This window comes from Carassius carassius, chromosome 26 (assembly GCF_963082965.1).
Source record: "Carassius carassius chromosome 26, fCarCar2.1, whole genome shotgun sequence".
Classification (NCBI taxonomy): domain Eukaryota; kingdom Metazoa; phylum Chordata; class Actinopteri; order Cypriniformes; family Cyprinidae; genus Carassius; species Carassius carassius.
Window position 1 is genome coordinate 24,654,721 of NC_081780.1, and position 23,382 is coordinate 24,678,102.

Sequence of the window (23,382 nt, forward strand, 5' to 3'; positions counted from 1 at the left end):
TGTTGCTCAATGACATCCCCTTTGAGAAGCGTGAGATTGTGAAGTGCAGCAGCAGAACTGTATCAGCTGTGTTCAGATGGCAGGAGGATGTTGGGTTCACCATCTGTAAATACATAAGTGAGTGAGTGAAGTGACATTCGGCCAAGTATGGTGACACACCCGGAGCAGTGGGCAGCCATTTTTTATGCTGCAGCGCCCGGGGAGCAGTTGGGGGTTCGGTGCCTTGCTCAAGGGCACCTCAGTCACGGTATTGAGGGTGGTGAGAGAACTGTACATGCACTCCCCCCACCCACAATTCCTGCCGGCCCGGGACTCGAACCCACAACCCTTCGATTGGGAGTCCGATTCTCTAACCACCAGGCCACGACTTCCCAGGCCAATACATGATTGTTAGAACAATAAGTTTGAATGAAGCTTTGTATCAGGTGTTGTTGACTTGTACATGTATGCATTTATTGTGATGCTAACTTTATATACATTTTTTTAATCATTTAGACATGTTTTTTGTTGTCAGTAAATAACATATAAATATTTTATCCATTCATGTATTAATTGCTTGACTGAAAATGTATGTATTCACATCGTATGCATTTATTTAACTAGTATATATTCATGTATAGCTGTGTCACAAAAGAAAATACATTTGGCTTCTTTTACTAAAATGTCATTTTAAGAAAAAAAATTATATAATTATTGGTTGGCATTTATCGTTATTATTGCATGGTAAGTGTTGGGGTGGGCAAAAGATGCAATTCTTTATGGGGTAATGTTAATTTTCGAGTAGTAATACTTACATTTTTAGAGTAGAAAATCAATTATTGCAGAGTCGCTGTGAGTTAGTGCACCTGACCCTCTTTTTTATTATTATTGCCAAATTTTTTCATAAAAGATCATGGTAAGACGGTTGTATCTAACAATAAACAATCATAATGCCATAAAACAGTAAATAAAAAATAAAAAAATCATGTTTTCATCATAGTATGAGATACTATACAAGAAAAACATTTTTCACGTAAAATTGAAAAAATATTTACGAGATAATGATTTTGGGTTTTCAAAGTATTAAAAAAATGCTTTTAAGGATAACACTTGATCACATTAGTGGAGTTAAAAATATAAAAAATTAAAATCAACAGTATTGGCTATACTACAATCACAAAATAAAAAGGCAGCTGTTTCTGCAACATGTTCTTCATTATAAAGATAATTACAAATACATTAATTAAACATGTCATTTATGTCTTTTACGTTTTTGTGCTTGTTTTAACTTTGTAGGTCACATGATCAACATAGCGGATGATGATTTACAATTTGCATGCATACTTCATACATACGCATTTAGGCTGTAGAGTATATACTCTTTAAGCGCTCCTTAAGTTAATACTTATTGAAATTAAGTGCCTAATTAAAGGGTATGCGGTTTCGAACGCATCCAGACAAAGTCTCGTTTTGACATCTCGCGTGGTTCTGTGTGATTTGAACAACTTCAAGTTACGCCTCCTACTTAAAGTTACGCCCACTTCAAGTTACGCCCCCGTCTTGCAGTCTGCAGACTCTCGCCGCTTCTCTCTCTCCAGTCCAGCGTGTGGCGCTAAAACACATTCGTGTGTTTGTCAAACACCATCAAGCCTCAGAGGAAGAAGATTCGTTTCACCGCGCTCTCTGTTGTTGTAATGTGGTGCTGGTTTAATACAAACTGTTAGAAATTGAATTTATGTAAACAGAAAAATACAGTTTTTGAATCAGGTCAGTAAATACATGTAATATTCTCATCATCATAGTCGTGTCTAAGTGTTGAAGCAAATAGAAATACATCGGGAAGAATATCAGCTGAAGATGGTGTTTGTTGAAGAGGAGATTGAGGAGAACACGAGTGAAATAAAAGAAGAGGAACCAGAAACCTGGAAAATAAAAGAAGAGGAACCAGAAACTTGGAAAATTAAAGAAGAGGAACCAGAAACCTGGAAAATAAAAGAAGAGGAACCAGAAACCTGGAAAATAAAAGAAGAGGAACCAGAAACCTGGAGAATAAAACACGAGGAAACAGAAACCTGGAAAATAAAACAAGAGGAACAAGGAGGTAGGTCTTTATTCATATTTAATGACTGTTTGTGGTACAATATTCTTATGAAGCATTAATCCTCTGGGTCTGAGAGGGTTTGGTGGTCCTGGAGAAGTTTTGAAATGGCCTGGACATTTGTGCTCTTTCAGTATCTTTAAAAAAATAATGACTAAAGTTTGATTACACTCTAATCAGCAGAAACTGTGCTACAATAATATGTGAGCAGCATAAATGTAGCCTACATGCATGTGTTTTTGAGAAAATGACATGGTTAGTGAAAAACTAAAACTTTTAAGTCACTAAAATAAGAACATAAAACACACTTTTGTTCACAAGACGTTTGAGAGCTGGATGTAGTAGAATAAGAGTTTTTGCTAGGGCTGCTCGCTTATGGCTATATGTCCAAAACTACGAGTTCTACGAGTGATTTACTTGAAGATAGTGGTGTGTGTCTGTGTGTGTGTGTGTGTGTATTGTTGGTTTAATTTAAAGATTGAATGTGAAATTATTGCAATATAAAAGTAGGGTAAACATAACTATTAAGCTCACCAAAATCTAGATTAAGACATTCTCATAGCACAATATATTACAATACAATGTTGATTTATATAGCACATTTAAAACAAAGTCAACTAAAGTGCTGCACAGAGAATGCAAAACAGACCAGTCAACATGGTAATAAACAATAAAACACACTGTAAAATGGACGAGGTTTACTAAAATAAAGGATCATTGCACAGTAAGTAAAAATATATGTATAAAATATTAAATGCCAAGGAGAAGAAATACGTTTTAAGAGTAGACTTAAAAACAGATAGAGATGAGGAAATCCTGATAGGAACTGGGAGACTATTCCACAACTTAGGGCCAACAACAGAAAAAGCACGATCACCTCTGTTTTTGAGATGTTCCCTGTGAACTTGCAATAAACCAGAACCAGCAGATCTGAGTGTATGGATGTAAAAAATCGGATTGGTACTGTGGAGCTTGATTATGAGGACATTTATAGACGAACAGTAAGATTTTAAAATCAATTCTATATTTGACTGGCAGCCAATGCAATGTAATCAAAACTGCTGTAATAGACTCATATTTGCGCTTCCCATTAGGAAGCCGAGCTGCTTCATTCTGAACCAACTGTAGATGAGAAACGCATGACTGAAGCCCCGATATACAATGAGTTACAGTAATCCAATCGTGATGTTACAAAAACATGCAAACTATTTCAAACTTCTTTAAAGACAAAAAATGGTTTCACCCTCGTCAGTAGACGAAGATGATAAAAACAAGACTTGACCACCGCACTTATCTGCTTATCAAATGTAAGATTATTATCGAACTAAACAACCTAAAGTTTCTTGCACATGAAGTTCTATATGGAGTAAGAAGTTCAGATTCACAGTGGTCATTTGGGCCAAACTAAATAAATTCAGTTTTATTTTCATTGAGGCTTAAGAAATTACTTGTAAGCCAAAGTTTTAGTTTGTCAAGACTGCCTAAAATAGGCTTTAAAGCCTGTTTGTTATCACGCTGCAAAGGGATGTAGATTTGAGTGTTGTTGGCATACAGATGAAAAGAGACCCCCAAACTTTTTAAAAATAGATCCTAAAGGAAGCATATGAAGAGAAAACAGTACTGGACCAAGAATTGAACCCTGAGGGACACCAGCATTTAAATACGTCTCAGATGAGGATTGGTTTCCAATACTAACAACATACTTCCTGTTGGTGAGATATGAACAAAACCACTGCAACACCGTGCCCCAAAGGCCAACACAAGTTTCAAGTATTGTATTCTGTATTGTATTATAATATATTAAAATAGAAAAAGTTTAAAGATTAACATTTTATTTTAAATGACAAAAGCATTTCAATTAAGATATACTTCATTAAATACAAAAAGTCCGGCTGTGCTTAATGGTACATATTACACCCCTGTTCCCATTAAGCTCACATCATGTTTTATTAAAAAATCTTGTTTATTTTAAACAACCTTTTTAAAGATTATATATATATTTTTATGTAAAAAAAAGTTTTGACGCCCTGGACATTTGTGCTTTTTCAGTATCTTAAAATACTAATGATTAAAGTTTCATTACACTACACATTACACATTACATTAAATCATTCTAAAACAAAATCCCTCTTGAGGAAAGTCTGTTCACTCGGCGGCCATATTTGTACATATTTGCAAGCTGGGGCCAGTTGTACTGTTAGAGGGGCCAGTTACATTTAGACCTTATTGTTGTCATATAATTTTCTGCACTGCAGGCATTAACCTGCAAAATACCATGTTTATAATCATTCAACAATGTATTTGCATTTTATTTTTTTATAATTGCATTACATATTCAGTATCAGTCACATTAACTGTATTCTACGATTTTATGAAAGATTACCAAATTCATCTAGATTTAAGGCCTTTGCCCTTCTTGACTCAATACTTAGAACACCTTAATTTCTTAATCTGTCATCTGACATTGTGGACCTGAGACAGGTTTTCTCCAGATTTAGTGCAGAAAAACTCCGTTCATGAGAAGTAGTACTAACAGGGATTGAAACAGCTATCTTGCATAAAGCTCAAAGAAAACTTCTTTATAAGGTTCAATTAATAATGCCAGCTCTACTACACTGGAGGGTCTCTGTATTTTCCTTTTTAAATTTCTTCTGAACTGATGTAGTTCATACCCCAATTCCTCAGTATTTGATTCATACTTCCTAGCAAATGGAAACAGGGATTTTCTTTGAGAAACACATCACTTGAAGGGTTTGGATGCCAGTCTTTATTTCACAGTTTTTGTTAGAAAACCTTCTGTTAAGCTCATTGAGCATTTGATCTAAAATGGTAGGGCTGGGCGATATATATTTTGCTATATCTCTATACGATATATCTCCATCTTTACAGGAAAAATAATCCCCCAAAAACTACTGTAAAAACAAATATGCCATAACATGTTTAGGTCCCTATGAAATGTTTTATTTTTTTCTTCACCAAATGTTTTATTGTTACCTAATTCTGTGTTTAAGCAAGTGTAATTATTTAAATGCAAAAAAACAACTTAATTTGTAAAAAAAGAAATTCTTAAAATAGCCTTATGTGAAATGTTTTTTCCCCTCTGAAATTCTGTGTATTTACATTTTTCTGGTTATCAAATGAAGGCATAAAATGTTCATTTAATTTATCTTTTAATTATTGAAAAATAAGCAAACTTTATTTTTTGGTAAACAAAGGCGATTTACTATTACTATTAAATTCAGATTTACTATTAAAAATAATACATGGAAGAAATGTGTGATTCCTTGAATTATGTTCGTTTCATTTTAATAGTAGTAGTAGTAGGCTAAGTACATTCTGCTGAACAATAGGCTAGTAATAGATTTCTGGCAAATACCTTTATTTTGATGGGTTTACCTTTACAGTTCTGTGTATGTGATACTACAGTCTATGATGTAATATATGATGCTAGTTTTACTCCAATCAAATGGTCAAATGCTCATGAAGTGACTGTCAGAGCAGTTCTGGAGATGTTGTTCATGTGTTCACCTCCTTATTTAGTGAGACAGCAGATGCTGAAATCACGCTTCAGCGCCATTCATTAACAGAGACCCGCAGAACATGCAGGATTCATATTTAAATAGACTGTTCCAGCTTAATATTTACAGATATTAGTCCATATCGTGATTTGATGTAAGTGCAATGACCTATTTTTGATTGATTCATTCAAAATTTGGCAAATTCCGTCCCATCCTGCGTTTAACTGTAAATTCCATTTTTATGACTGGATTCCGTGATTCCCTCCGCGTTTTCTGCATCGCGGAAATCATAGGGCCCTAGTTGTGGTATGCCAGCTCTATCTTGCACTTTTTACTTTTGCATTTACTTCTTTATTTAAATATTAACCCTCAAATACCGAGACAGCTGCCCACGGCTAAAAATAACTGTTGTTTTTTACTGTTTAATAACTTTTGAACCGCTAATCCAATCTGAATGCTTTAAAAAGTGATGTGAAGCAGATATTCTCCACGTTTCTAATATATCTTATTTCTCTCATTTGGATATTCAGAGGCGCCGTAGTGCACGTGATTACATCATCACATTTTGACAACATTGATTCGTCAGAAGAAACAAATGCTTTCGTTCCTCTGAGCCAAACAAAAATGATTGTTGATGCTTAGTCACACCCCCATGCCCAAATTGGTTCAAACTGTCCCATATTCAATAGGGATGGGTATCGTTAAGGTTTTAACAGTATTACTACTCTTACCGATACTGCTTAACGGTCCGGTACTTTAACGGTATTCTTATCGGTACTTTGTGTTGTGTGTGTGTGCGTTTTTTTTAAGAACAAGTTGAGAACAGAATTAACATTTCTTTATTTTTTTTAATGTAAAATTAATAAAACAATTATTTGTAGCGCAAGACAGTAGCGTGTGATGACGTGAACAACGTTGATTCAACATGATTTTAGCATAACACCTGACGTAGATGGGGCAACAACCAGAGACCAGCTAGCTAGGCAGTCGAAAACTTTGCATTTCTCTGTCTGCACATAATGCACTTTTGAAAGATGCTTTGACATTTTTTTCCACCCTTACATGCAAAAATTTTGTTGAACTTATGACAACGAGCGTTGTCTGCATCAACTCAAGTGAAGTATAACCACACTTTGGAATGTTTTGCTCTCCCCGCGTCATCACTCTTTGTATTAAGCGGGAGTTTTCGTACTGTTATGATTGTACCGCGCTCGTTCAGACAGCTCGACAGACAGCCTCCGCGGCGCGCATGAGAGATGGGGCAACAACCAGAGACAAGCTAGCTAGGCAGTCGAAAACTTTGCATTTCTCTGTCTGCATTAATGACTCACCCTCATGTCGTTCCAAACCCATGAGACCTCCGTTCATCTTCGGAACACAGTTTAAGATATTTTAGATTTAGTCCAAGAGCTTTCTGTCCCTCCATTGAAACTGTCTGTACGGTATACGGTCCATTTCCAGAAAGGTAAGAAAAACATCATCAAAGTAGTCCACATTTGAAGCATCAAAAATACATTTTGGTCCGAAAATAGCAAAAGCTATGACTTTATTCAGCATTGTCTTCTTTTCCAGGTCTGTTGTGAGATTTCAAAACACAGCAGTTTGGTGATATCCGGTTCGCGAATAAATCACTCGATGCAATCGGATCTTCTTTAACCAGTTCACCTAATCGAATTATTAACAAAGTTCAGGAGGAGCACGATCAGATAATCATCCAATTTGGTACAGGTGCATCTCGTTTAGCTAATCATCTTAACTAGCACACAAGCGTATATATATCCAGTCTTCCTACTTCCTGTCCCACGACAGTTTTTCGGCATCCACTCGTCTGCCAGATGTTGGAACTTGAACTTTTCCCTTCGAACAATGAGCTAGAAGTTTCCCAGCAAGCCACCGCCTCTAACGCACCTTCCTCTGCTGGCCCTAAGGCACCTCCTACTCATCCCGGGTGCAGCGCTGACGCGGGCGAAGATGAACAAGGCCCACTACGCACACACCTAAGCAGCAAAGTCTCTGTTCACCTCCACCATCGAGACAGCCAATTCAATCACCATCATCATCATATGCATTGGCTTCACCATCCATCCCACCCATTGGAAAATGGACCGTCGCAGGATTGAGACAAGCGCTGTCAAATTCAGAAGTTGGGTTTTCTCGTAATATGAGCAAAGCTCAACTCTATGAACTTTATAGCACACCGTGAAATAATTCACCTACCTCCAAAAAGGTAACCAAAGCCCACAGGTCTAAACAACGTATCTCACTAATGTCATCTTTCAGCTCAAGTTCCGGCTCCGCCCTGGCGTCAGGACATAGCAAATCATCAGCAGGCCCCAAATTCGGCCTCTCCTCCCATTGCACTGCCTCCCACTTCACAACCTATCTCTGCAGCTCCTCCAGCTGCCTCGCCGCATGCAACAGCGCCCACGCCTGTGACTTTCCAACCTCCACTGCTTTCCACTTTACCTTTGGCTGCAAAAACTAGCGCAAGGCTGCCTCCGCTAGCCGCTTAAACTCAGCCTCCTTACTTTTACCCCTCCACTTTTTCTTTTCCCCATCAATGGCCAGCAGCCCCAGTTGCAGACACCCAAGCTGGGAATCCTCAGCCAGCAACACAAGCAGGCTGGCCTCCTTCCTCACTTCCATCTTCCTCTTCTTACGGGCTTCCCCAAGCACCAGGGTTCAATCCATGTGTGAGGATGCCTCCGCAAACTGGTACAACCCCTCCCTCATTTCCGCCTTTCTCCCTCTATCCTTATCCCTACGGGCCCACCCTAGCTCCAGGGGATAAGCTGTGCGTGAGGATTCCTCCGCAAACGGTTATGGCCTCCGCTCATCTTCCTTCCAACTCTTCTTCCCAAGCTAAACCGCAGTATACTCAATTTACAGTGACCCCTCTACATAATCCACCAAATGCCGCAACTATGGAACCCCACCCCCCTATGCCCAGTTCCATCAAATCGCAGATTCTCGCAGGTGCGAATGTTGATCTCTCCTCTCTCTACTCCCTCCGGCTGATTCCTACTAACAAATAGATTGCGGAGATTTCTCAGTGACTTTAAAAAATTCGACTCCCAGTTTATCCCGCTTCCTTTCTTTCCATCCATCATCAAATCTCAGGAGAGAATCCTTCTCAGTCACCAGTAACCAACAGGTCTGCGGTAATTTCAACAGAGGAAATTGCGTGAGACAGCAATGCAAGTTTCTCCATGTCTGTAATTACTGTGGTGGAGCCCACGTTCGTACAGTATGCCCAGTCATGAAAGCTACCAATAAAATCTAGAAACTACTTATCAACCTCGATTAATATTTCATATCTTTCCTCTGAACTTTCACACCACCCAGACAAAAATGTTACCAATTTTCTTTTGTCTGGCCTCAAACAAGGATTTAATCCCGGCACTACATGCCCAATCTCACAGAAAATTATTTGCAAAAATTTTTAATCCGCACTCGCGGAACCTGATCCAGTAGATAAATTCATCAAAAAGAAGTCGAGTCAGGCTTCATGATTGGGCTCTTCAATGCCCCCCCCCCTTCAAAGAATTTAGAATCGGCCTTATCAGAGTGGCTACCAGGAAATTTTCAGGAAAAAAGAGATTGATTATCGATCTCTCAGCCCCACGTAATTCCCCACGACTCCCTTCGGTTGCAGGGTGAACCCCCTGTCTGGGTTATGTTGCATGCTCATTGGCAAACAGGGATCTCCCTCCCGGGGGAATAGAGCCACTGGCTCCCTTCGGTCACAGCAGGAGCCCTCCATCCGATGCATCAAACTGTGCCTCAATTCTTCTTGCCTATTCTGCATCTGACGGGGCTCTCCTTTCCGATGCAGCAGACCCACAGCTCCATTCGGTTGCAGGGTGAACCCCTGTCTGAGTTATGATACTTGCTCAAGGGCGGACAGGGATCTCCCTCCCGGTGGTATAGAGCTGCTGGCTCCCTTCGGTCACAGTGAGAGCCCTCCATCAGACGCATCAAATCAAAATCATGCCTCGCATCGCAAGGGGGACTCGCCTTTCCGGTGCAGCAGAGCTGCAGCTCCCTTCCGACGCAGCAAGAGTCCCTCCAACAGTCGTATTCCAGTTACAGGGTTTCCGCGGGGCATTAAAAAGCATTAAAAGTCCTTGGATTTTGCAAAAATTAAGGCCTTAAAAGGCATTAAAAAGCATTAAATTTGATTCCTACAGGCATTAAATTTTTTTTATAGTTTTGAAGAGAATTTTATATCAATTTCTTTGAATATAGCCTTCATAATTAATAATTTTATTTGCTTTCGGTTTGGTAATTGGTTTCGGCCGGAGCAAAATTGCCGTGATACGGAGGTGACGCGGGCGGCGGGCATTTTGTACAGCGGTGGACAAGGTCTGAGGAAAAATGGGAAAGTGCAAATTCCAACTGAAGTGGCTGGAAAACGAAAATTTCAAGACATGGTTGCAGCTTGTTAGTGGTAAAAATGATGAAGGATTTTGCGGTGTTTGCAGAAAAGCATTTAAGTTGGGGACAATGGGAATTGGCGCCGTAAAATCCCATATGCAGTGTGACGGCAACAAATCCGCGGTAAGAGCAAAACAGCAAACTACTATGTCTAGTTACTTTGGCGTGACCGACAAATCTACAAGTAATAACGTTACGACGACAACTGATGCTGTCACCACCGTTTGTGGAGCAGCTAACATTACCACAGCAAAATCGAGCGATATTCGATCAACGTTTGGCTCGAATGCGACTTTGCAGGCGGAGGTGCTCTGGTGTCTGAACACAGCTGTCCATCTTCTCCGAGAGGCTTCTCCGTAAACAAGGAAGTAGAGACATGCAACATAAAAGAAGAAACTGTTGAGGCCCAGAGACTTGTCTGTGACCAAGTGCATGCTTTAGGGGGGGTTCTCAAAGTGTCCCTCACAAAGGTACTACTGCATTCTGTAGCCTCAGCCAGGACCAGATACAGGATCTACCTTGATGAGGAGAGGAGGAAGAGAGAGGGTGCCATGCGTGGACTAAAGAGAAAAGCTTTGGAAGATGAGTTGGAAGAACTGAAAAAGAAAAAGTGGGTGTCGACGGTCATGTGCACCAGCCTTCAGAAGGACGCCGATCAACTAGCTGAGCAGGCCGAAAACAAATCGAAAACGCTCATGGCTGAAATGATAACAAAATCTAATACTCTAAGGAGGAGATTCAAGGAAAAGTGCTGTGAATTGAAAAATGTTGAGTCAGAGTTGGAACTAAAATCGACTGAATTAAGGCACATGCCTTAATAAACTTATTTACACAGTAAATGAATGTGCAATTTCTATAGCTCTTGCTTACATGTATGTACTTTGAATACATAAAGTTCCATCATTTAAAAAGTTGAGCTTATTGAAGAGCTGTTTTTGTGATGATAAAATTATAAATTTTCTTTATAAAATCTCTTTGCTAATTTTGAAATATCTCCAAATAATTTGACAATTAATTAAGCTGCCTCCTGAGCCATTTCTAATTCAGTTCTGAGTTATATAATTTCATGATTGCATCATCATCAAACTGGATGGTTGCAATTAATAATTTGCGACATGTCTATTTAAAATAAAACGATTATATCCGTATATAAAATATCCGTGTTAAGTCATGGGTCGTGTATGGCATTAAAAATTTTAAAAATGGCATTAAAAAGGCATTTAATTTAATTTGAAGATACCTGCAGAAACCCTGAGTTAGCGTCAAACAGGGCTCTCCCCTCCTGGGCAGCACTACCGATGCAGCAGAGTTGCGGACCCCCTACGGAGGCTGGGAGAACCCTCTGAGGTGTAAAAACGTGCCTCACATCAACCCGCAATGGGGGACTCCCCCTTTCGGTGAAGCAGAGCCGCAGCTCCCAGTGAGAGCCATCAGATGCACCAAACTCAGCCGCAAGAGGGACTCTCCCCTCCGGTGCAGCAGAGCCGCAGCTCCCTTCGGAGGCAGCCAGAGTCCCTCATTTTTTGATATCCGGCATCGTGCTCCTCTCATGAGCGGCATGGAGGGCTCGCCGGTAAGACGTTGCGAGCCGCAGCTCTCGTCGAACACTGCACAGGCTCTCCCGGTCGCTCTGCGTTTTTCTTCTCAACACGCATATTTTGGGGGGCAACTAAATTTAGCTCTCTGGATGCTGTCCTACCATCCTATGAATATCAGCTTCTTTTGGGGAGTTATTTGGGTTCAGGCTATGCTCCGGACCCCTCCCCAAGGACAGCACAACAAAATATGCCTACTATTCGCCTTCAGATTAGATGGAAGGGTGAACTCGTGAAAAGTGGTTTTATTAACAAAATTTGGGAGGAGCACAATCAGATAATCATCCAATTTGGCACAGGTGCATCTCGTTTAGCTAATCATCTTAACTAGCACACAAGCATATATATATCCAGTCCTCCTACTTCCTGTCCCACGACAGTTTTTCGAAACATCCCTCCTCCACCTCAACTCCTCACTTCTAATCTATTTATCCCAAACTAGGGATAGGGGGAGTTATTTGGGTTCGGGCTATACTCAGGGCCCGGACCCCTCCCCCAGGACAGCGCGCCAAAATATGCCTACTATTCGCCTTAAGATTAGATGTAAGGGTGAACTCGTTAACTGAATCATTTGAAACTGTTCGCGTCTCCAATAAGCATTAATCCACAAATGATTAAGCTGTTAACTTTTTGTGGCTGACACTCCCTCTGAGTTAAAACAAACCAATATCCCAGAGTAATTCATGTACAGTGTACATGTACATGTACAGTACACTGACTGAACTGCTGTGAAGAGAGAATTGAAGATGAACACAGAGGCGAGCCAGATAACTAACGAATGATTTAGTTTTTTTGATGCTTCAAAAAATTCTAACTGACCCTCTGATGTCACATGGACTACTTTGATGATGCTTTTATTATCTTTCTGGACATTGACAGTATACCATACACACAGTTTCAATGGAGGGACAGAAAGCTCTCGGACTAATTTTAAAATATCTTAAACTGTGTTCCGAAGATGAACGGAGGTCTTACGTGTTTGGTGCGACATGAGGGTGAGTTAATAATGAAATTAATTAGATTTTCTTTGGGTGAACTAACCCTTTAAAGTTGCTCAAGTGGCAAAACATTTAAACTACTTTTCTTAGATTCACAATATTACCATTGACAGGGTCTGCTTTTCTATCTCCACGAGTGCCGATTATTATTGCCTTGGTTATCAAAATATGTGTTGACTGTGAAACACAGTAGACTTTACACCGTCATATACCGTATTTTTCGGACTATAAGTCGTACATGAGTATAAGTCGCATCAGTCCAAAAATACGTCATGACGAGGGAAAAAACTTGTATAAGTCACACCGGACTATAAGTCGCATTTATTTAGAACCAAAAACCAAGAGAAAACATTACCATCTACAGCCGCGAGAGGGCGCTCAATGCAGCTCTGTGTAGGCTACAGGAGCACTGAGCAGCATCTCTGGCAGCATAGAGCGCCCTCTGGCGGCTGTAGATGGTAATGTTTTCTCTTGGTTCATTTCTCCTGGTTCATGTCAAATTAATTTTGATAAATAAGTCGCACCTGACTATAAGTCGCAGGAAAAAGCCAAACTATGGAAAAAAGTGTGAACCTTCTGGAAGCGCGATTGGGCTAGTTTTGGACTAGTTTTGAGAAGCAACTGGGCAGGATTTGTTGTGAAAACCTGGCAACCCTGATCTGAACGCACGTGCTGGAGATATACTTCTAATTACTGGAGCATCTTTACTAGGGCTGTCAAAATTGCTCAAAATTGACGTTCAAATATTCCCTCTAAAAAATACACAAATATTCGAACTATTCGAACATCTGGTTGCGCATCTTGTCAATGAAGCGCATTACGTCAATAACAAGCAAAAATAATACAAAGAGACATAACTAATTGTATAGATAGTCTATTTAAGTTTAAAAAATATATGACAACGTATTACCTACACAAAAACAAGGAAATCAACTAATGGCCAAGACTGCAGACCTCACGCTCTCTCACCCTCACGTTCTCTGCGCATAATGGTTTAAATGAACAAACAAATTTTTGTGCAAGCAATTTAAGGTCGTCCCAAATTTAAGGTTGTCCCAAATATAGCAGGCTTCATTCAGTGATTGAATCAGATATTATTAATACTAATTGAAGTTTTACAGCATATAGAACTGACATTGAATGCTCCGAGCAAACTGTGCTGTGTTAAACATGGAACTTTTCCTTGACATGAAACGATAAATAATCAAACCACGGATCCATTGCCTGACAGAACTCCCCGAAGCGTGCCCCATCCGCGATACTGATCGGTCTCATGTCCTTACAAATGAACAAAATTAGTTTATCCGTTATGGCCTCTTGTCGTGTTGCAGACAAAGTGCTTGTGGCGGGCGATGCAAAGTAACGTTAAGTGTCAAGACGTGACTGTTAAGCTGGAGTTCCACACATTATGCCATGCTCATTTGGGTGCACATTTTTGAGATGTGACCTCATGTTGCTAGTGGTCGAATGCTATGCTAACTGTATCTTAAATAGCTTGCATACAACTTGTAACTATACTCTTTTTGTTCTTCGATTTAGTTACTAACGAGAGTTTATCACATAGATCAATTATTATTTAATGAACTTAAGCTCATAATCTACTATATTTTAGGTGATTTATTCTGTGGCACTTTATAACGAATAAATCCAAAGGAAAGACAAAAGAAACATTGTCTTTGATTTCACACACACACATAAAAAAAAACAAAAATCAAATCAAGGTTCTTATCTGATATGAAGTTCTGTCCTGAGAAAAAGATGAAGCTATGCAACCTTAAAAAAAAAACATTAAGTACGTTGAAATTCTCTCTTCTTTAGAATTGTCCTTTCAGACTGGAGAAAACAAAACAGACAAACCCACTCCACCACAAAAACCTTTTTAACCAATAGACTACCCAATTCACCCTAAGACGCATGGTAAATGAATAGTTCTTAACACGGAGCTTAAAACCCTAAGGTTTCTCAATGAATCCAAGTCTTCTAAGGTAGCCTGCAAGAAACATGTGCTCCACCTAGCCCCAAACTGACTTGCTTCTTCATCCCATTTTTTCCTTATATGCCATCCAGGTGAATATCCATAGCGCCCTCTAATGGCTTGTAGTAACTCTACACCTTTCCATAACTGTTACAGATATTTCACTCTGTTACAAACTTTATCTCGCGGCTCAACAATTTTACCTCATTTTCTCTGCTGCGGTCGAGTTGGGCTCTGCACTTGCTGGCATCCTCCATGAAGACGCGTCAACTTTCAGCAGTGATGCTGTGCCAGACAGTGCGACTCCTGTGAGGCTGTGACCTGTCCCTGAACCCTCAGGCGCGCTAGCGCGCCCACTCGCAGAGCAGACAACCACGCCTCTACTACCGCTGTCCTTTTTTTCCACATTTTTTTTTAATTCGAATATTAATTTTTTAAAAACTATTCGAATTTAGAATATTCATTGACAGCCCTAATCTTTACTGATGAGATGCGCATGAAAATCGCATTCGATTTTTTGCACAGCCCTAGTGTATATTCATGTAAACCTTCATCAGTTATGCTTTAAATGAAAGTAAACAGTTAAGAATGAGTTTTGCTGTTTCTGTGCTTAATATGAATCAAACAATAGACAACGACAAAATCACTTACTTCTATTGACTGAAGAAACCATTTTTAATTCTTACATTGAAGACTGTGCTGTTACATTAATTACATTACCCCCCAACTATGGTTATGATTTTTGCCATAATCAAGCAGCCCTAACAAAAACATCTTTCTGGAAATGGGCTCATTCTCTTCCAGGAGGACACACTTCTGGAGCACTAAAACAGTGGGCTCCCCAGTAACGGCTGTACACAAAGCAGCGCTGAGGTCATGAACACTACTTTACGAGATAAAGTGAAAATGACATCAAACCTTTTCTGAAGACGATTCCCTTCAAAGATACTTTCATATAAATCACCCACGTCATGTTATGATTTTAAAACATGTTGAGCTCATGTTTATTCAACAATGTCAAACTTTAAAAGCCTTTAGTGGTGAGACACCACAAATAAATCAGTGTATAAGAAACACTGATAATGTATATCGTAAAAACAGATTTCTGTTCAATCTGGTTTTAAGGGCCGTTTTAGTCCAGTACTAGACTCTGTCCGGGAACTTCCTCTCAGCACGCCTTCTTCAAAAAACTAACTGTATCTGAGATTAACCTGTTTTTTGAGGTGATGTGGGCATTTACATATAATAATAATAATTTGTCACATTGGTAACACTTTCTTTGAAGCCTGTATTTATGAAACATTATAAGGGAATTCTTAAGGCATTATAATGAATGCATAGTACATTATAAAAATATGTATAACATTTGATATAAACTAATGAATAATCATAACGTCAATTATAATATGTCATAATACTAATGTATTTGTGGTTATAAGTTTGAGTATGATTATTTATAACACTCAACGAACACCATAATAAATCTACTTCATTTATAGTATAATGGACTGTATAATATCTTGACATTTAATATTAGCACAGTATCTACAGCTTTTGACTGGTTAGATGTTGAGTGTTATTTGAGTGTTTCTTCTGAGCTAATGTTAATTAATTGATGTGAGCTTAATACCCCAACTGAAAAAATGCAATGTTTTATATGGTTGCATTTTATTTTGATGGTCCCCTTAATCAGTTGACTAAAAGCAATTTTGCAACTACATGCCAACTAACTCTATCATTAGAGTATCAGTGTGCTCAAGAATTGTTGAATCTAGTATTATAAGCTAACATACTTGCAAAGACACTTATAGTCAGTTTATCTGTTGGTTGACCATCAAAATAAAGTGTTAGCATATATTTAGAATACTAATACATACTAATACTCTAATGACCGCTAGTTGATATGGTATTGCAGAGTTATCAACAGCTGTCTAAAGGGTATCATCAAAATAAATTGTTCAAAGCAAATGTGTCATATCACACATTAATTTGATATCTGATCTTATGGCTGTTAAGAGGAAATAAAATGTAAGTAATTACTTCTTACAAGTGGTCTTTGGCTGCTTTAAGTAAAGTAGCATCAGATGGCAAGAAATGGGACTTGTCATACATTATAACTATGAGAAATACAGGAAATACTGCTGGTCATATAATTAGAATATCATCAAAAAGTTGATTTCATTAATTCCATTCAAAATGTGAAACTTGTATATTCTATGCATTCATTACACACAGCCTGATATATTTCAAATGTTTATTTCTTTTAATTTTGATAATTATAACTGATAACTAAGGAAAATCGCAAATTCAGTATCTCAGAAAATTAGAATATTGTGAAAAGGTTCAATATTGAAGACACCTGGTGGCACACTCTAATCAGATAATTAACTCAAAACCCCTGCAAAGGCCTTAATTGGTCTCTCAGTCTGGTTCTGTAGGCTACACAATCATGGGGAAGACTGCTGATTTGACAGTTGTCCAAAAGACGACAATTGACACCTTGCACAAGGAGGGCAAGACACAAAAGGTCATTGCAAAAGAGGCTGGCTGTTCACAGAGCTCTGTGTCCAAGCACATTAATAGAGAGGCGAAGGGAAGGAAAAGATGTGGTAGAAAAATAGTGTACAAGCAATAGGGATTAACGCACCCTGGAGAAGATTGTCAAAAAATAAAAAAATGTGGGGGAGATTCACAAAGAGTGGGCTGCAGCTGGAGTCAGTGCTTCAAGAACCGCTACGCACATATGCAAGACATGGGTTTCAGCTGTCGCATTCCTTGTGTCAAGTCACTCTTGAACAACAGACAGCATCAGAAGCGTCTTGCTTCAAAAAGGACTGCACTGCTGAAGAGTGGTCCAAAGTTATGTTCTCTGATTAAAGTAAATTTAGCAATTCCTTTGGAAATCAGGTCCCAGAGTCTGGAGGAAGAGAGGAGAGGCACACAATCCACGTTGCTTGAGGTCCAGTGTAGAGTTTTCACAGTCAGTGATGGTTTCGGGTGCCATGTCATCTGCTGGTGTTGGTCCACTGTGTTTTCTGAGCTCCAAGGTCAACACAGACATATACCAGAAAGTTTTAGAGCACTTCATGCTTCCTGCTGCTGACCAACTTTATGGAGATGCAGATTTCATTTTCCAACAGGACTTGGCACCTGCACACAGTGCCAAAGCTACCAGTACCTGGTTTAAGGACCATGGTATCCCTGTTCTTAATTGGCCAGCAAACTCGCCTGACCTTAACCCCATAGAAAATCTATGGGATATTGTGAAGAGGAAGATGCGATATGCCAGACCCAACAATGCAGAAGAGCTGAAGGCCACTATCAGATCACTATCACTCTCATAACACCTGAGCAGTGCCACAGACTTATACGACTCCATGCCCCGTCGCATTGCTGCAGTAATTCAGACAAAAGGAGTCCCAACTAAGTATTGAGTGCTGTACATGCTCATACTTTTCATGTTCATACTTTTCAGTTGGCCAAGATTTCTAAAAACCCTTTCTTTGTATTAGACTTAAGTAATATTTACATTTTCTGAGATACTGAATTTGGGATTTTCCTTAATTGTCAGTTATAATAGTCAAAATTAAAATAATTAAACATTTGAAATATATCAGTCTGTGTGTAATGAATAAATACAATATACATGTTTCACTTTTTTCAACAAAATGTATGTTACATAATTTTGTAGTTGATGAAACATATTGAATAGTTCTCCCTGTAGAAACATGGGGCTTATGTATGTAATGTTTTAAAAAATTATATTTTTATTTTTGCAGGAAGGTTTAGTTTATACAATTCTATCAGAAAGAACAAACTTTTTTCAAGTTACTGACAAGTGAACTATTTTTGCTTTTATTTCAGAGTTTATTGAAGAAAGTGAGGAGAACAAAAAATGGAGTGAGGTTGAGGATAAAAATCATGTCAAAACTGGAGAAAAACCTTTGAGTTGCTCTCAAACCAAACAGAAAGATCTAAAGAAAAGAAGAGCCAAGAATACTTTCATATGCACTCAGTGTGGAAAGAGTTTGACAAGCAAATATAATCTTGATTTTCACATGAGAATCCACACTGGAGATAAACCTTATAAGTGTTCACACTGTGACAAGAGATTCAATTACTCAGGATGCTTGAAAACACATGAGAGGTTCCACACTGGAGAGAAACCGTACACATGCAATCACTGTGGAAAGAATTTTGTATGTAAAGGAAACCTTAAAGAGCTTATGAGATCTCATACTGGAGAGAAACCGTACACTTGTGATCAGTGCGAGAAGTGTTTCACACGCTTATCACATCTTAAGGATCACTTGAACATCCAAGCTGGAGAGAAACTGTGCTCATTTGATCAATGTAATAAAACATTTTTGAGGGCTTCAGACCTGAAGAAACACCTGACAGTTCATACAAAGGAGAAGTCGTATTCATGTTATTCGTGTGGAAATAGTTTTTCAAGTTTGAAAGTACATCAGAAAATACATACTGGTGTGAAAGAGTACATGTGCTTTGAGTGTGAAAAAACTTTCACTTCAACGGACAGTTTAAGACAGCATGAGAGGATCCACACTGGAGTAAAACCTTATAAGTGTTCATATTGTGACAAGAGATTCAGTGATTCAGGAGACCTAAAAACGCATGAGATGTTCCACACTGGAGAGAAACCTTATAAGTGTTCACACTGTGACAAGAGATTCAATAGGTCAACAGACCTGAAAAAACATGAGAGGATCCACACTGGAGAGAAACCTTACGAGTGTTCACTTTGTTACAAGAGATTCAAACAGTCGTCACATCTAAAAACACATGAGAGGATCCACACTGGAGAGAAACCTTATAAGTGTTCACACTGTGACAAGAGATTCAATAGGTCAGCAGACCTGAAAACACATGAGAGGATCCACACTGGAGAGAAACCTTACAAGTGTTCACACTGTGACAAGAGATTCAATAGTTCATCAAGTCTGAAAATACATGAGAGGTTCCACACTCGAGAGAAACCGTACACATGTAATCAGTGCGAGAAGTGTTTCACACACTCATCACAACTTAAGGATCACATGAACATCCACACTGGAGAAAAACCTTACAAGTGTTCAAACTGTGACAAGAGATTCAATAATTCATCAAGTCTGAAAATACATGAGAGGATCCACACTGGAGAGAAACCTTACAAGTGTTCAAACTGTGACAAGAGATTCAATAATTCATCAAGTCTGAAAATACATGAGAGGATCCACACTGGAGAGAAACCGTACACTTGTGATCAGTGTGAGAAGTGTTTCACACACTCATCACATCTTAAGGATCACTTGAACATCCAAGCTGGAGAGAAACTGTGCTCATGTGTTCAATGTGATAAAACATTTTTGACGGCTTCAGACCTGAAGAAACACCTGACAGTTCATACAAAGGAGAAGCCGTATTCATGTTATTCGTGTGGAAAGAGTTTTTCATGTTTTTCAAATTTGAAAGTACATCAGAAAATACATACTGGTGTGAAAGAGTACATGTGCTTTGAGTGTGAAAAAACTTTCACTTCAACGGACAGTTTAAGACAGCATGAGAGGATCCACACTGGAGAAAAACCTTATAAGTGTTCATATTGTGACAAGAGATTCAGTGATTCAGGAGACCTAAAAACACATGAGATGTTCCACACTGGAGAGAAACCTTATAAGTGTTCACATTGTGACAAGAGATTCAATAGGTCAACAGACCTGAAAAAACATGAGAGGATCCACACTGGAGAGAAACCTTATGAGTGTTCACTTTGTGACAAGAGATTCAAACAGTCATCACATCTAAAAACACATGAGAGGATCCACACTGGAGAGAAACCTTACGAGTGTTCACATTGTGACAAGAGATTCAATAGGTCAGCAGACCTGAAAACACATGAGAGGATCCACACTGGAGAGAAACCTTACAAGTGTTCACACTGTGACAAGAGATTCAATAATTCATCAAGTCTGAAAACACATGAGAGGATCCACACTGGACAGAAACCGTACACATGTAATTAGTTTGAGAAGTGTTTCAAACACTCATCACAACTTAAGGATCACATGAACATCCACACTGGAGAGAAACCGTGCTCATGTGATCAATGTGATAAAACATTTTTGACGGCTTCAGACCTGAAGAAACACCTGACAGTTCATACAAAGGAGAAGCCGTATTCATGTTATTTGTGTGGACAGAGTTTTTCACATTTTTCATTTTGAAAATACATCAGAAAACACATACTGGTGTAAAAAAGTACAAGTGCTCTGAGTGTGAAAACACTTTTACTTCAGCGGGCAGAGGATCCACACTGGAGAAAATCCTTATGAGTGTTCACACTGTGACAAGAGATTCAGTCAGTTGTCAAATCTGAAAACACATGAGAGGATCTACACTGGAGAGAAACTGTACACATGTAATCAGTATGAGAAGTGTTTCACACACGCATCACATCTTAAGGATCACATGAACATCCACACTGGAGAGAAACCTTACAAGTGTGCATACTGTGACAATAGATTCAGTAAGTCGTCAAATCTGAAAACACATGAGAGGATCCACACTGGAGAGAAACCATATCACTGCACTGAATGTGGGAAGCGCTTCAGTCATTCATCTGCTCTACACATACATGCAAAAAACTATCACAGTAAGGCCCCATACAAACAGAGATGCATTTAGCTGTATATGTACCAGTTTTGTATCCTATTGGTGTGTCCTCTTGAGGGATTCTGCGTTTTGGCAGCATAAAACTTCTAATTTTTCTTAACAGGTCCCAGAGTGGATTGATCTGAAAACGACACCTTTGCATTTTTGTGTGTAAAGCCAATCAAAATATTTTGTGAAACAATGAAGTAGGGGTGTGTGATATTGTGATTTTTGATTGTTAGCAATAATAATGCGTTTACAGTCTGCTTTTGAAGAAATATTGTAGTATCATGCTACAGTGTACATTCTGTCAGCTGCAGTTCTGGTGTCTCTGTCTGAACTGTACAACATCACATGCATTCACATCAGTGTTAACTCTGCTTTAGAGTTACTCTCACGGGTCACTGCACTTATTCGTAGACACAAAAGTACATTATTTGCATGTGCTTTAAAGCCTTGCTGGTTAAATGTTTCATTCATGTGCTGGTCTGATGTATGCCTTTTCTGAGCGTCACATACACCCGAAGCATGCGCACCAAAAAGCCTGTCAAACAGCGCCTGATCGCTGAACTAAATTATCTTTTGTGCTTATACTGTCAAAACACAGAAGGTTTACAAATAGACTCAGATGGTTTGTGAAAAATGAAAGTAAGCAGTTGTGAGAAAAATGGATGCACACTTGTATATTAGATGCATGCTGGTCTTAAAGGGACGGAATTAAATATGCAGTCGACTGTCATTAGGCATAGTTCACCCTAAAATTTAAATTCTGTCATTATTTGCTTACTCACGTTGTCCCAAAGCTGTATTCATTTCTTTCTTACACTGAACACAAAAGGAAGATATTTTGAAGAATGTGGGTAATCAAACTGTTTGGTTTTCCACATTCTTAAGAATACCACTTATGTTCAGTAGAAGTAAGAAACTCGTTCAAGTTTAAAACTTCTATTGAGTAAGTAAAATTCTGGTATAAAAATTAGGAGATATGGCAGAATTGACAGACAGATGACAATTTGTATTTTTGGGTGAACTATTCTTTTAAGGGTAATAAAAAAGTGCAAAGAGAAAAATCACTCACTATTCTTGACTTAAACTGTTGTAATACAGTTGCTTTAGGTATCAGTTTATATAGCGTTTTATTTTTAGATTTGTTCATTAAATTTATTGAATATTCCTGCTAATTAAACCTTTTGTATCTGAAAATAAGCCATTATTTGGTTTATTAGTAGTTGTAGTTGTAATGTGTATTTGTGATGGGTGCGTAGCCCACCTCATGTTTAGCTTCTACCACCATTTATTTGGTTATTGCTATATTTAAATTTACTTTGTTTATTGGTTAATGTTTGATTTAGTAATTTGTTATTTTTAAATTCCCTTCTGATTAAGGCTGCACACTTCTTATGTTTCTTTGTTTATACCTTACCTGAGTCCTAGAGTCTCTGGCCATTGAGTGAACGGTCACATTCCATGTGTCACCAACATTTAAGTAAAAGTTAAACTGCATTTTTTTGTTGTGAATCTTTTTGTTATTTGGGATTTCTGTTAAAGTGTTATCTGATTGTTTTCTTTTTAATTTTGTTTGGTAGAAGCTACATGGGTATATTTCGAGGTTGTTGGTACTACCCAGTCAGTCGGCTGATCATCTGGGCTGATTTCCGTTCTTACATTGTATTGTTACTTTGCTAGCAGGGCAGATTTATTATTTTTTTCTAGGCCTGTTTAAGTTCAGTTATTTTTCCTTTGTTTTAGTTGAGTTTGCAGGAATTATGTTGAACTGGACTTTTGATATATCTGCTTCTGTGGATTTGATTAACATTTTTGTTGTTGTTTTGATGGAAGAATAAATCAAAAATATTTTTCCCACAACTGTCCAGCTTGTTCTTGGCTACCACCACAGTATGTATCTTTGTTCTTATTTTTAACACACCATTCCCACGGGTTCTTGAAATCCTTGAAAGTTTGTTAATCTGTAAAAGAAAATTTCAATTATTTCATTTTTTGAAAATAAACATACATACAGTTTCTTGAAAGTTCTTGAATTTTTCAGGAAAAAAAATCTATATTCCCTCTGGTCCGCTAATGTGTTATTTCACCAACACTTTGTGGCCTATGCCTTGATTTACGTTAGTTT

General features: G+C 38.5%; 2 protein-coding genes and 1 long non-coding RNA gene across 3 annotated transcripts in view; 2 read left to right on the forward strand and 1 right to left on the reverse strand.

The window, feature by feature from the left end:
• The first annotated feature begins 1,570 nt into the window (after positions 1-1,570).
• LOC132105983 (gastrula zinc finger protein XlCGF7.1-like) lies at positions 1,571-19,061 on the forward strand. Its single transcript, XM_059511567.1, has 3 exons — positions 1,571-2,080; positions 18,465-18,953; positions 19,048-19,061. Exons 1-3 carry the CDS (start codon positions 1,837-1,839, stop codon positions 19,059-19,061), a joined length of 747 nt encoding a protein of 248 aa, XP_059367550.1. The 5' UTR covers positions 1,571-1,836.
• Positions 19,053-20,821, forward strand: LOC132106050 (zinc finger protein 271-like). The gene has a single exon (XM_059511665.1). It carries the CDS (start codon positions 19,100-19,102, stop codon positions 20,621-20,623), a length of 1,524 nt encoding a protein of 507 aa, XP_059367648.1. The 5' UTR covers positions 19,053-19,099; the 3' UTR covers positions 20,624-20,821.
• Positions 20,822-22,384: 1,563 nt separating this feature from the next.
• LOC132106209 (uncharacterized) overlaps positions 22,385-23,382 on the reverse strand; it is a 64,417-nt gene continuing 63,419 nt past the window's right edge. The window contains exon 2 of the long non-coding RNA XR_009424080.1: positions 22,385-22,645. This is a non-coding gene — a long non-coding RNA (uncharacterized LOC132106209). The remainder of the gene's footprint in view (positions 22,646-23,382) is intronic.